Genomic DNA, 13,758 nt, shown 5'->3' with positions numbered 1-13,758 from the left:
TTTTTAAAATAGTAATCGTAGCTATTGTATCGTTAAAAATGATTTCTTTGTTTTACAAACAAAATATATACATTGAACAATATAAAAACAATAAAAATTATACTTTAGGCCAACTGGAATTCTTTCGGATAAACGACGCTCTACTGTATGTATATATTATATCTATTCTCTGGAACATTGAGAAAAAGCTGCAGGCTTTCACCTGACTGTCACATGATTATAGTATTATTATGAACAATATTCTCTTATGAAGTTATTGATGATTAATAAATATATGAATTCTTTCCAAAATATGATAAACCAGGTTGAAAAAGTAGAGCTCAGCAGAAGAATCTGAATAAAAAACGTTATGAAAGTTTTCACTGAAAATAGTGAAAGCAGAGTTGACAGTATGATTTAACATGCCAATAAAGTGCACATTACACTGACTGAAACTATGAAGCGATCACGAAGATGATAAATCGGAAAAACGAACATAGTCACTTAAAAAGGGTTTAAGCCTTACTTTAAGCCTTAAAGTTGTTTACTACATTAATTCGGTTAAACGTAAGGACATCTTGTAGTAGTATCAGTAAAAAACTTTAAGATACAAATTAGAGCTGGAAAACTTTTTCTCTGAAAATGCTTGTTTTCTCGATTTATTTTCGATGTGACAATAGTTAATGCAAAATTTCCTTTAATTGTAGTTAAAATAATGTGCACTTTGTTCACATGTTGAGTCTTACTATTTAATCTTCTTTAATTATTTTTATTCCATAACTTTTTAAAAGTTTTTTTATTCAGATGCTTCTGCTGAGCTTTAATTTTTTTAACTTGGTTTAACACATTGTTATTAGATAATCAGTATTTTAATTAGTAATTTAAATATTTTGTTTTAACACAACCAACAACAGACTTATATTAACTTACGTTTATTTTAAAAACTAACTTTTGATGTTCCTAAGTTAAAGGGATAATAACAGAAGTCTGTTGTTCGTTTTATTTGAACAAAATTTTTAATTCACTATCTAAAATAAAAATAAGATCTGTGATATATGAATATATATTATACTATATAAAAATTCATAGTATTTCACTTCGGATTGTTATCTCTGGAAGGAATATGTACTTGTGAACATACCTAACAAAATGTTAATATCATTAAAAGTAAAATTAAATACATTTTGAGTCTATTTACCAGCTTGAACAGACTGCACAAAATGCTTAATATGTTTTCAATATGATGTATGTATTGAGAATAAATTTACTAAATTGTGAAATTATTTCTGTGAATACAAATTACTTTCTGTCATATACGCATTATTAATTTCGATTCGTAAAATCTATGGATCATTTTGGGCAATCTGTTGAAAATGATCGAAAATTATGTTTAAAATTTTGACACATACAGAATAGCCTCGATTATCCGACCCCCGATTAACCGGCACCTCAATTAACCGACCGTCCTAGTTGGCAAATTTCAAATGTCTGCTAGTGATGTCGCGCTACAATATTTGTCTATGTCTCAGCTACTTTAATATTATTTTTACGTTTTTTAGCTGGCAACACTCATTCGACCATGAAAGGGAGGCAGTATATAAACGAGGCTTAATTTTCTTATTTTTAACGATACAATAGCGACGATTATTATTTAAAAAAATTTTTGTTATGCTTAACATCGATGAATATTCAACGCAAAGTAGGTTAATAGCGATATACTAATATACTAATTACATGAAATATAAGAATATACTACATTAATAGTGGATTTTTTCATACTTTTCGGTTATCCGACTTTTCAGTTATTTGACCAACCCAAGTCCCCAGTTGGGTCGGATAATCGACGCTCTACTGTATATTTTTTAAATCTTTTCAAAAAAGCGTGCACCATAGTGTAAAATTAAACACCTTTATTTTCTTATTAATTAATTACCTGTTGAACATCAAATGGTATCCGTGCGACAGATATCCCAAACAATTTAACAGTGGTAATGCCTTCATATTTGCAACAGTAAAATGTTTCTTCACATACTGGAAGCCGAGACATATTGAGTATAGTCTGAAAATATTTCCACCAATTTTCCGGATGCAAAGTAATTCTAGACGAAATACCAAATTTGTGAACACAATTTATATGAGCGAAATCTGCTGCATTTTCAAAAATTTCCTGTAGTATATAAATCAAAAAGTATAGATAATACATTTATTTCATTTGCACGGTGTTGTTTATAAATACCTGAATATGACAATTCAAAATGTGTTCACTACAAGCTTTATAGAACATTAGTCGATTCTCTATTTCTGGTATAACTGGAGGTTTCCACAGAGGAGGTTGGCCTTCTGCATGATGCCACACGTAAATAAATCCATTTCGTTCGATGGTTTCCCAACTTTTTATTTTAGCCTTTTCTGGAACTAAGTATAAATACATTTTTTACTGTGTCTTCTATTTAATATTAGACGAAAAACAAAAACATGTCTTTTCAGCATTGTAAGAATATAATAGTCTGGTGCATTGGTTTTATTGAAACGTTGAGAGTAAAATTAATTAATTCGTTTAATAAGACACATGTTAATCAAACTACACGTTATTAGTAATACGTATAATTATGTGAAGTCCCTCAAATATTTTGTTATTATTTTATCTGTATAAATATATACAGTAGAGCCTCGATTATCCGACCCAATTGGGGACTGGGGTTGGACGGATAATTGAAAAGTTGGATAACCGAAAAGTATGAAAAATCCATTATTAATGTAGTATATTCTTATATCCCATGTAATTAGTATGTTAGTATATCGCTATTAACCTACTTCGCGTTGAATTTTCATCGATGTTAGGCCTTACAAAATTTTTTAAAATAATAATCGTCGCTATTGTATCGTTAAAAATTAGAAAATTAAGCTTCGTTTAAATACTGGCTCCCTTTAATGGTCGAATGAGTGTTGCCAGCTAAAACACGTGAAAATAATATTAAAGTAGCCGAGACATAGTTAAATATTGTAGCGCCACATCACTAGCGGACATTTGAAATTTGCCAACTAGGACGGTCAGTTAACCGAGGTGGCGGTTAATCGGGGGTCGGATAATCGAGGCTCTACTGTATATGTATTTGTGAATTGTCATTTATACTACATTATTTGTATAATTTTAGTTTTAATTATTTTAATTCTTTTGATATTAATGAATTAGCTTTAATTAATCAGTTAAAAATTTTTTGTATATTAAACTCTATGTTTACTTTATATCATTTTTTTTGTTCTGTCTGGTGGTATAAAAATAACTGTTAACTAGCAGACAACACGCCCTTTAGACCCACAACTGGAAGAGAAGATGCGTATGTAAACGTCAAATCGAATTTGTTTATCTATCAAGTAACGGTGTAAAGGAATTTCACCTATTTCTCCAATTTTAGGGACCCCCTTTCTAAATTTTTAGTAATCGCATTAAAATAATTTAGACAAACAAATTAGAAAATAAAGATTATTAGTTAATTGCTATAAGTCTCACACCATGCAAAGGAAACGGTGGGTGATGCCCAACGTTTTCCCCTTTTTCGATGGTGTTATATGACCAATGGTATCACATGGATGCACATTATCTCTCATTGACAAGAGAGGAGGAGGACAACTAGGTGACCAATCATGCATTTTTTAAATTATCTCACGTTCCTCCAGAACTAAAGCATGATTGGTGAAAAACAAAGAAAAATAAAAAGAAGTGACGAAATTATCATAGAGTGAAAGAGAATTTACAGAGTGAGACAGAATTGAGAGAGTGGGCAAGAGTAACACAGGACTAAGAGACTGTTTGATTAACTGGACGGACAAAGGATTGAGCAGACAAGAGATATTCGATCTAGTGAAGGGCTAGATAAAGAATAAAGAAGACGAAAAGATAGAAGAGAACAGAGAGAAAAAGTAAAGAAGGAATAGAAAACAACTCTATTACTGGCATGTTGTAAGACGCGCGCAGTTGGTATACCACCGTTAGGTACACCGTCGTTTTATAATAGAAATAGGCCAATTTTCTAAATCAAGTCTTATAATATTCTTTTGAACTTTGTTTTTCGAAAATAAACTATTGTTATTTGTATCTGATGCTGCATTCACCTCCTGAGAGGCTCATTCCTATACTTCGGAGTTAATCTTACACTCGCGCCTTAACTTTTTTTTTTGACAGAATCGGCGGTGTTTCCGACAAAATACATTTGAAGACAGGATCCTACCCTAAACTGGCAAAATCTAATTTTTGACAGGCCCCCTTACCCCACAATTTTATATCTCTGTTGGTTGCAAAGTTAACAAAAGAAAACTATTACTATATTTAGCATAATTTTAAAATAATTTAAAAGCATTCCATAATTAAATACAAAAACCGGTTAAATTTATTTTGCTGTAGGACATGTGCAAAGGCAGTGCCATCAGCAGCATAGAATGACGTAGACGATTGAAATTGTCACTGTACTTGGCACATACCATATCTCGCGTCTTTGATCTCAATTTGCCTACTCAGCAGGCCAACAAAACCAAGAAATGAAGAGTTCACAGCAACTCAGTTGCTCATGTTATGCTGAAAATTGCTATACTAATGTTTTGGTAAATCTGCAAAATCAAGTCATGGAAGTCAAATCAAAAATTTAACCTCGATGCCTAGGACAGGGTGCTTACCGAAAATGTGTTTAAATCGGTTGAGTTTGAATCGGCTGTTTTGCTCTAATCCTGATTGCAAACCTGCCATAGTAGATAGTAGTAGCAAGTTATACAGACAATTGACAACTGTAAAGAATATAAATATAATAGTCGCAAGTCGATGAATAAAAGACTACCAAACTGCTCAACCCACATTCAACATCAGTCCTTTGGCGTAAATCGTACCTGGATCGTATATTTCTTCGTACTTGTGACCCATTTACATTGGTATGCATTATGTCAATTTACCATTATAAAAATAGGTGCGCACCCAATTAATTAATCTATACAATACTCTCCATTACATGGAAGTATCGTATGGCTTAAATAAGCACTAATTTCTAACTAGGGGGATTGTTTTTCTCAGCATTTACTAGGTCTAACCTGGCATAAACTTATCACAACGTTGCAACAGTAGAATCTTTTTTGCATGAACACCACATGTGTCAGTTACAAGTTTCCATTAAGTAGATGGTTGGTATGTATTTGTATTAATCATTAATTTCTGTATGTTTTAGCCGTTTTTCACATTTGTATAATTTTGCTTATAAAGTAGTAAACTGAACTGTGATATTAATTTTAGTCAAGCGACCTGTTACATTGAAATTGTCATATGTGCTTTACAATGTTGGTAAGTTATAAAGTTTTGTGGAATTTTGTGGGGTTTTATTTTTCCCAAAAAGATTAATAAATCATTTACCAATGTTTTCCATGCGTGTAAGACATAGTAACGGTGCGCTACAAAGCGCACCGTTACTATGTCTTACACTTAAATGGAAGCACTAAACAGTATTTGCATACTGTTTAGTGCTTCCATTCTAATTGCCATGTTGAAAATGTCTGATGCTATGTTATTTTTAACATTAAAATTTTACATTTCATATTTATCATAAGATCCTGCTATTAATGTAAAGCGTTCATTACAGAGATTTTCGTGTTCAAGAAATTAATTTATATAACTCTAATCATTACATTAACACTAATGCACCATATTCATGTTTCCTTGCAATGCAAAGATAATCAACTAAACGTATGAATTAGCATAGATGTATTAAAAACACATATATTTAGCACTTCTCACTTTTTTCTGCGTAAGGTATTTTCACGCAAGAACCATCCTGTCCAGCAAATCGCCATCCGTGGAAAGGACATTCGATGCAATCCTCGTAAACCTTGCCATCAGTTCCTAAGTGAGCGCCCAAATGAGGGCAATAAGCATCTAAAACAAAACATGTTCCGGTTTTTCCACGAAATATAACGAATTGTTGACCTGTAAAAAAATTATAATTATTTCCAATTATAATATTTTAAAATTTACTATTATTCATCTTATATAAATGTGCCTTGTATAGATATAGATTGTGTATCATTACAATTAATGTATTTACTTATATATTTATAAATAGTTTAATATTTAATTTGCATGACTAAAAATATGTGTAAAATCTATACTAATTAATAAAAGAATTGCTAATTACGGTGAAAACACACAATTATTAGCATTTATTAGTAACATCAGACATCAGACATCTACGAAATGTTAATAAAAATTTGCATTCAGAAAGAAAAAACAAGACAATTTATTTATTTATAAGTAATTAATATAAGTAATTAATTGCAAAGCGTGAACGAATGGCACATTGTAATTGAATCTCTACAACTTCTATATAAACGAATTTGTAAACATTAATTATTGATGTGAGAAAATAATTTATTACTGTTAATTTATACGTAAGTATACAACAAAAAAAATATCGTAGTTTTCAAAATATTTTTTGCAAACAATTTGATCGAATGGCATTCACACAAAACGTCAGAAATATATAACCAAAAAACGAAAAAAACAAAATTAAAAAGAAGCCTATTTATAAAAATGATTTAAAATTACAAGTTTAGTAATGAAAAAGAATTTTGTTGAAATTTTGTTTGTAAACAATCTTGCTTTTTACTGTCTTTCGATGAAAAATAATTTTGATACTTTGACATCAGAAATGTTCTTCGTTTTGGAGATATTAAAAGTTGCAGGAAAACGAAATTTAACTAGCTTGACAAGTATAATGCTGGCATTTACAATAAATAGTAAAATAATACGTAATATTTGCAATTGTCATGATAGCGTGCGTAACATTACACATCTGTTCTACTACATAAACTACATACAAAGAAATATGTAAAAACTTTATATGTACTGAATTTCTATATTTCTATAATAAAACAAAATGTAATTTTCTGTTTCATTACAGTTCTTTCGTGTTTTCGTTTTACAGTGTGAAACAATTAATTTTTCTTTTCTTTTGTTTTAGTGTCTTTTATGTATAAGGTGTTATTGTTATTACTTGATGGTGATTCTAACTGAAAAAGGATTTTACTGCGCAAGAGTGACTAGGACTGTTGAGTCGCTTCAAAATCGCACAAAGTGTACAGCCAGCATTAGAAGAACAAATGCTTAAATTACTGTATTCGAATAAAGCTACTAAAATCGTGTTGTGAAAAAGTAAAACGTGTAAAATGTTTCAGACGTTTAACATTATATCACAAAAAACATCTTTAAAACAAACAACTAATACTCTTCTTCTTATATTTGTAAACATGGACATAAATTATTAATAGGACTGATAAACAAGTGTTAAGTATTAACGCAAAATTGAGCAAAAGTTCTTAAAGAAAACAGACTTTCTGTAAGAACTGTTGCTCAATTTTTCGTTAATACTTAACAACAATTTAACAGTCCGATAAATAAATTATGTCCAAGTTCACAAATATAATAAGAATTCAGATAAAGACAATAAGGCAATAATAATTTAACTAATAATCTTAATATCTATAGTCTAATGTAATTTTTTAATTTTTAATTTTTTAATATCTTACCTAGAGCAGTAACAGGCTTGCACTTTCCAACAGGTAGATCTCTAGATTCTAACAAAGGTATCCATCCATTTGGATATGCTGGAGGAAATTTATTAGCCATTCTCGATCTATTTGTATCTTTTAATAACTGAATTCGTTTTCTACGTAATTCCCTCGCATTCATTTTTCCATCTTCATATCCGATATCAGTCATGTCCTGCGTTGATAAAGAGTATTCTTGAAAAGTAAATAATACTTTAAAATTAAATATCTGTTTATGTTTACTTACAAAAACATAGTTAATAGTCGAAAAAGAAAAGTAGACAATAAGAATACAAACAAACGATAGAAACAGTAGAAAAGGTTTATTTATAGTTATCGTAGCGATGCATTGAAAGATATCCAGAAACCCAGAATTTTTCCATAATTCTTCTGCTACACTGCCGTATATAAAGGTGAACATATTTGTTGAATTATAATCTTGTAAATGTCTGAAATAAAAAATTCAATTATATTGTTTAATAATTTATTAACTTCGATTAATTTAACAGATATAAACAATTATTATAACAAGTTATCTCAATAGGTTAGCATTGATACAGCTTGGGTTTACTGTTTCAATAGTAACGATTAGTTTTACGTAGACATTTGTTAGATCATATCATCGTTATATCCATTAGCGGCCAGATAAATATTTGTCCATGAAGTTAACAGTTTGAGATAGTAAGCGTTTCCAATTACCTCTCTTACTCAGGATATTTAATTTCAAAGTTCGGGGAAGAACGGCAAGATCTCTCCTAAACAAGTCAGTGACGTGATACCAGGTGAGAATAATACAGTCGACCTCCCCTATAACGTTCGTTTCTATAACGGAAATAACTATAACGTAGCGAAAAAATTGTAGCCACATTCGTTTAAAGTGACTCGTAAAACGTCGTCNGTTCGGGGAAGAACGGCAAAATCTCTCCTTAACAAGTCAGTGACATGACACCAGGTGAGAATAATACATACAGTAGAGCGTCGTTTATCCGAAAGTCGGTTATCTGAAACGTCGGTTATCCGAAAGAATTCCAGTCGGCAAATTTAAATTTTCGCTAGTGCTGTAGCGCTGCAATCTTTGGCTATGTCTTGGGCTACTATAATATTTTACGTTTTTGATACTAAATTAACTTTTAAAGTATAATTTTTTATTGTTTTTATATTTTTCAATAAATTTTTTTGTTTCTACAAAATAAATAAATAATTTTTAACGATACAATAGCCACAATTATTATTTAAAAAAGTTTACGTTAGGCTGAACATCGACGAAAATTCAATGCAAAGCGACACGCAACGGAGAGAAATTTCAGGATGGGATAGGTTAATGTATTTTTTCGTACATAATCGGTTATCCGAAAAATAAGTTATCAGAACAACCCAGTCCCCAATTGATTCGGATAAACGACGCTCTACTGTATAGCGTAATACTCGCGACTTTTTAAATTTTGTCTTTTCTGGATGGGCTATAGTAATGATTTACACGGTCGAAAGTTTCCAAAGATTTCTGGCTAGTACGTGTGCCGACAACTGAATCAGACATATTTTAAAATTTAATATATAGAAAAACAAATTTATGAAACAAAATATCACATTTATTCAAATCAAAAACGAGTAACAAATGAAAGTCTCTATGTAACAAATGTTTAGAAGAATGATATTATAACTATACTTAGTAAATTATCCATTGATTTTATCCAAAGATTATCCATTGACTGTATGTATGAATTTAATATGTATTTACATTGGGATTTTACTGGTAAATATCAAATAGAATATTATCAATTTATTGTAGCCAATAGACATAAACTAAATATGCAATCTATTAGCGAATATGCNTATTTACATTGGGATTTTACTGGTAAATATCAAATAGAATATTATCAATTTATTGTAGACAATAGACATAAACTAAATATGCAATCTATTAGCGAATATGCGAAGTTAAATGAATCAACAACGACATTGTAAAAAATTATTTAAACCGTAAAATTATTTCAAAGCATCAAAAGTTATCATTTGATTTAATTGTTTTTTAATATTATCTGATCTTGAACACCCAAGAAGTTCGATATGTAAATAATTGTAATTCCATATTTTTAAAAAGATTTTTCTCTATCGATCTATCTTTTAATAAAAATATTTTGGTATACGTTGTGAAATAAATTAATACGGTTTGTAAATTGCTATGTTTCATCCAGCCAGATATATCCGATGGTTTTCTGTCTATAGAATTTAATTCACGAATTTTTTGGTATTTAAATCAACTTGCTGTTGATTTTTTACCGACAATTGATTCTTTTTAACAAAATGAATGTAATTATCACAACTTATCCAGCAAATAATAGACTACTCAACTACACTTAAAGTTGCAGAGAAAATTTTATTTAAACGTAAATATCTTTTTAGGCCAATTCGATTAAACATCCTTAGGTTAATTAAATGAGAATAAATAATAATGATAAAATCGTTGCGGCGATGTGGGTGAAATCACAAAAATCGTGTACAATAAAAGTATGAACGCCATCATGAAAAAAATTTCAGATCAAAAAAAGTTTAAAATGATTTTGAAAATAGCTCTGAACCTCTGTAAGATATTAAGGAATTTCAAGGACAGCATTAATAAGAAAGAAAAGTCAGGAATATACAGTACAGTAGAGCCCCAATAATCCGACCCCCCATTAACCGACACTCGATTAACCGACCATCCTAGTCAGAAAATTTCAAATGTCTGCTAGTGATGTGGCGCTACAATATTTGGCTATGTCTTATCTACTTTAATATTTTTACGTGTTTTAGCTGGCAACAATCATTCGACCATGAAAGGGAGCCAGTATTTAAACGAGGCTTAATTTTTCTTATTTTTAACGATACAATAGCGACGATTATTATTTTTAAAAATTTTTGTTAGACTTGACATCGATGAAAATTCAACGCGAAGTAGATTAATAGCGATATACTAATATACTAATTACATGAGATATAATAATATACTACACTAATAATGGATTTTTTCATACTTTTCAGTTAATCCGACTTTTCAATTATCCGACCAACCCCAGTCCCCAGTTGAGTCGAATAATCGAGGCTCTACTGTATTCCTTATTAAAACATGCATTTAGGAATAAAAAAAAGCTATATTTGTGTTACTATAAAAAAATTGGGAATCAAGTTGAAGGATCACAAATATAATATCTATGAGGGATCTGACGTCAGGACATTATCTTAGACGGCGCAGGCCGAAGTCTCTATATTAAAATAAAAGGAAGCATATATTTTTAAGTCTTTGGACTCCCTGACATTAGACGTAAGCAGAGAAAACATTGAAATTTATAAAGGAAAGCTACAGGATACGTCGCATCAATATAAAAAGTACACAGAAGGAATTCTGTCAACTTGGAACTACTTACTTGTTAGTTAAATAGCTTTTTAGAAATCCTTCCTAACATGTGTTTTAGATTTTTACATTTTTTGTACTATTTCCTGATGTTATATCATATCTGATTATTATTTTTTTATTTTATACATGTATATATAAATTTTGTTATAATTTCTGCATCAATATNGTATATCAGGAATAATACGTAAATAAATTTATGCAGTGAAACAATTTCGGATGCTTCTGTGAATATTATGAAAAATGATTTTTAACATATGAAAACTTCTTACCTGATTTAATTTCGTTATTACGAAATGTACATCTAGTTCAAGATTAATGTTAGAAATTAGAACTTTGCATATTCCTGTTTTCGACTGTGAAAAGGTCAGATATAGCGATTTTATATGTCGATGAAAAATTACTTTTGCTGAATGAAGAAGTAAAGTTCAACAAGGCAAAATTATGTTATCGATAAACACATCCTTGATTACTTATTTTGTATTGAAATGTAGGCCATGTAGAAAGTATCAATTATTTGTTTTGACATTGTCACAAATCCGGGCTGTAATTTTGAATAATTCTTTTATACTAGCTGTACCCGGTCACGCCTTGCTGTGACTAAAATTGTATCTATTATAAATGTATAACACTCTCCGCAGGGCGAAATTTCGAAAAATCCCTTCTTAGTGTACATTCTTTTGAAGTACCCTATTAAAACGAAATCAAAGACGCAAAAAACCGCATCTAGAATAGTATAATAGAAGCTGAGTTTTCACGGTAAGCCTTAATTTTGTCCTTCTTTCCCGCGAAGGGGAATTTCGACATTTATGTAATATACAAGTTTGGACACGTGCACTGTGTATCTCGCCGACGTATCTCGTATTTCGTATACGTACGCGTCTTGACCCTTGCCACCCACTCAGACCAAAAATATAACGTTTACCTAGATGATATCTTTTAATTTATATGAACGTTGAACGAAATAATATACAGCCTATGTCCATTCTGAAGATTCATTTTAAATATTGGGGAAAAAATATTTAAAATCGGGTTAGTATTTTCAGGGAGATTACCTCCTACATCCATACTTACGAATTTTAATAATATTCTATAATATTAGTATAGATATTAGTATAATATTAGTATAGATTATTATACCTCTATAATATTAGTATAGATTATTTCATTTAAATTTATGCTCTTCACCTAAAATCTTCCGTACATCATACATCTTCTTATAACAATAGAGTCGTGGTTATCATTTATGTAACTGTTAGAAGCGGGAATTTTTGAATTGACGAATTGTTTTGCCCTCTAAGTGTGTATGTAGCTAGCTAATTGGAGCCTGGTACTGTAAGTTCTTCACATCTGGTCTCTGTTCTAACTGCATTCTCCAGAATAAAAAAAGACATAAACAGACAGACAAATAACAGTTGAGATCAAAAGAATTACAAATGTTTCAAATCGCTGCCCAATAATTACTACTTACGCCCTTTTTTGTTCTCTTTTCTTTCTGTCTCGATTTTTTCGATAAATACTTTTGTTATACATCGATAATAAAGTTGTTGATTTATGATTGATAAATGAGTCAGTTTAAATAATCTGTAATTTTATTATTAATTTCTCGTGACTAGTAAAGATATTATGCTGTATATTCGTTCGATTAAGCAACAGTTAAAGCATTAAACGTATTAGCTTCATACTAATTATTATACAGTAGAAATAGCTGTGCACTATCTACATGCGGTTCACTTAAAAAATTTTAGTTATTAATTACGTTAGAGAAAATTACAGAATATTGGACTTGAGTTTATTGACAATTCAGTCTTCTGTCAATATCAAATAAGTTTTTGCTGAAATTGAAGAATCACTTCGTCAGGTTGTAGATTGACAAAAAAGAAGTCATAATAATCTTTTTCAAATAAAATTGCCATCGAACGGTAAGTAAATGTATTCTTTACTTTACAGGAAGTTATGTATACATAATAAAAAACAGTATTGGAATCGTCTCAAATTCGATCTTCTGACTTTTTTGCAAATGACCAAGTTTTGAGAACCTTTGTATTATATAATAAAAAAAACGGCAAAAAAAATTTGTGAGTGTGCATGTTGGTGCATGTGCGCTGTAGTATATTTCGCTTATGAAAGTTTTACGGTATTTTATTAGGTTACACTGTCGAGTTTCTTATTAATAGCTAAATTGTCATAATTCTGACCTTTTGCTTTGAATATATTCTGAAAAACTCAATGAAAGATTAAATGTTTGAATGGGCAGTTAGACAATTCAAAAGGTTTTGGTAAACCATATCAGAGTTATAGGGACAAATATTAATTATTTACAGTTGTTTTAATTAATTAATTAATTAAAACTCCATAAGCCCATATCTAAAGTTAATTCGGGCTGCGCTCGCAACTGCTCAGTCCATATTCCAAGTTTTCTCGGACATGGACTTTAAAGTTCCATTAAAAAAAGCCTTGACTTATAACTTTTTCGAAAATGTATGGATCAGCATATATACATCGTCATCTATGATCTGTGCAAATTTCATGAATTATTTTTGCCGCGAAAATATTTTATGACGATTTATTAATTAGGTAATTAATCGCGCTATTGCTTTTGTAAAAGTTTTTTAAATGAAATTTATTAAATCGTTCTAGATTTCACTGTTTTGACTTCAGGAAAATTTTTTTAAACGCTATTCGATGTTTTTTATGACATCAGCAGATTTTTTTTGTTTTTTTGTTCAGTAGAGTATTTCCCGATATTTTTTTTTCGGTCTGCTCTTAATTTAATATCAATGAAATCAACAATATTTTGTTGTATT

General features: G+C 30.1%; 1 protein-coding gene across 1 annotated transcript; it reads right to left on the bottom strand.

Moving 5' to 3' along the window:
* Positions 1-1,322: 1,322 nt before the first annotated feature.
* Positions 1,323-11,330, bottom strand: LOC111633591 (cholesterol 7-desaturase-like). Its single transcript, XM_023378198.1, has 7 exons — positions 11,224-11,330; positions 7,808-8,009; positions 7,540-7,735; positions 5,753-5,941; positions 2,216-2,394; positions 1,913-2,146; positions 1,323-1,343 (listed from the first exon to the last, which is right to left on the bottom strand). The coding sequence occupies exons 2-7, from the start codon at positions 7,979-7,981 to the stop codon at positions 1,323-1,325; spliced, it is 993 nt and encodes a 330-aa protein (XP_023233966.1). The 5' UTR covers positions 7,982-8,009; positions 11,224-11,330.
* Positions 11,331-13,758: the final 2,428 nt, after the last annotated feature.

This window comes from Centruroides sculpturatus, unplaced genomic scaffold (genome assembly GCF_000671375.1).
Source record: "Centruroides sculpturatus isolate CEXI.00-Female unplaced genomic scaffold, Cexi_2.0 scaffold551, whole genome shotgun sequence".
NCBI lineage: Eukaryota > Metazoa > Arthropoda > Arachnida > Scorpiones > Buthidae > Centruroides > Centruroides sculpturatus.
The sequence above is the reverse complement of the archived record's forward strand: the minus strand, read 5'-3'. Positions and strand labels throughout refer to the sequence as shown.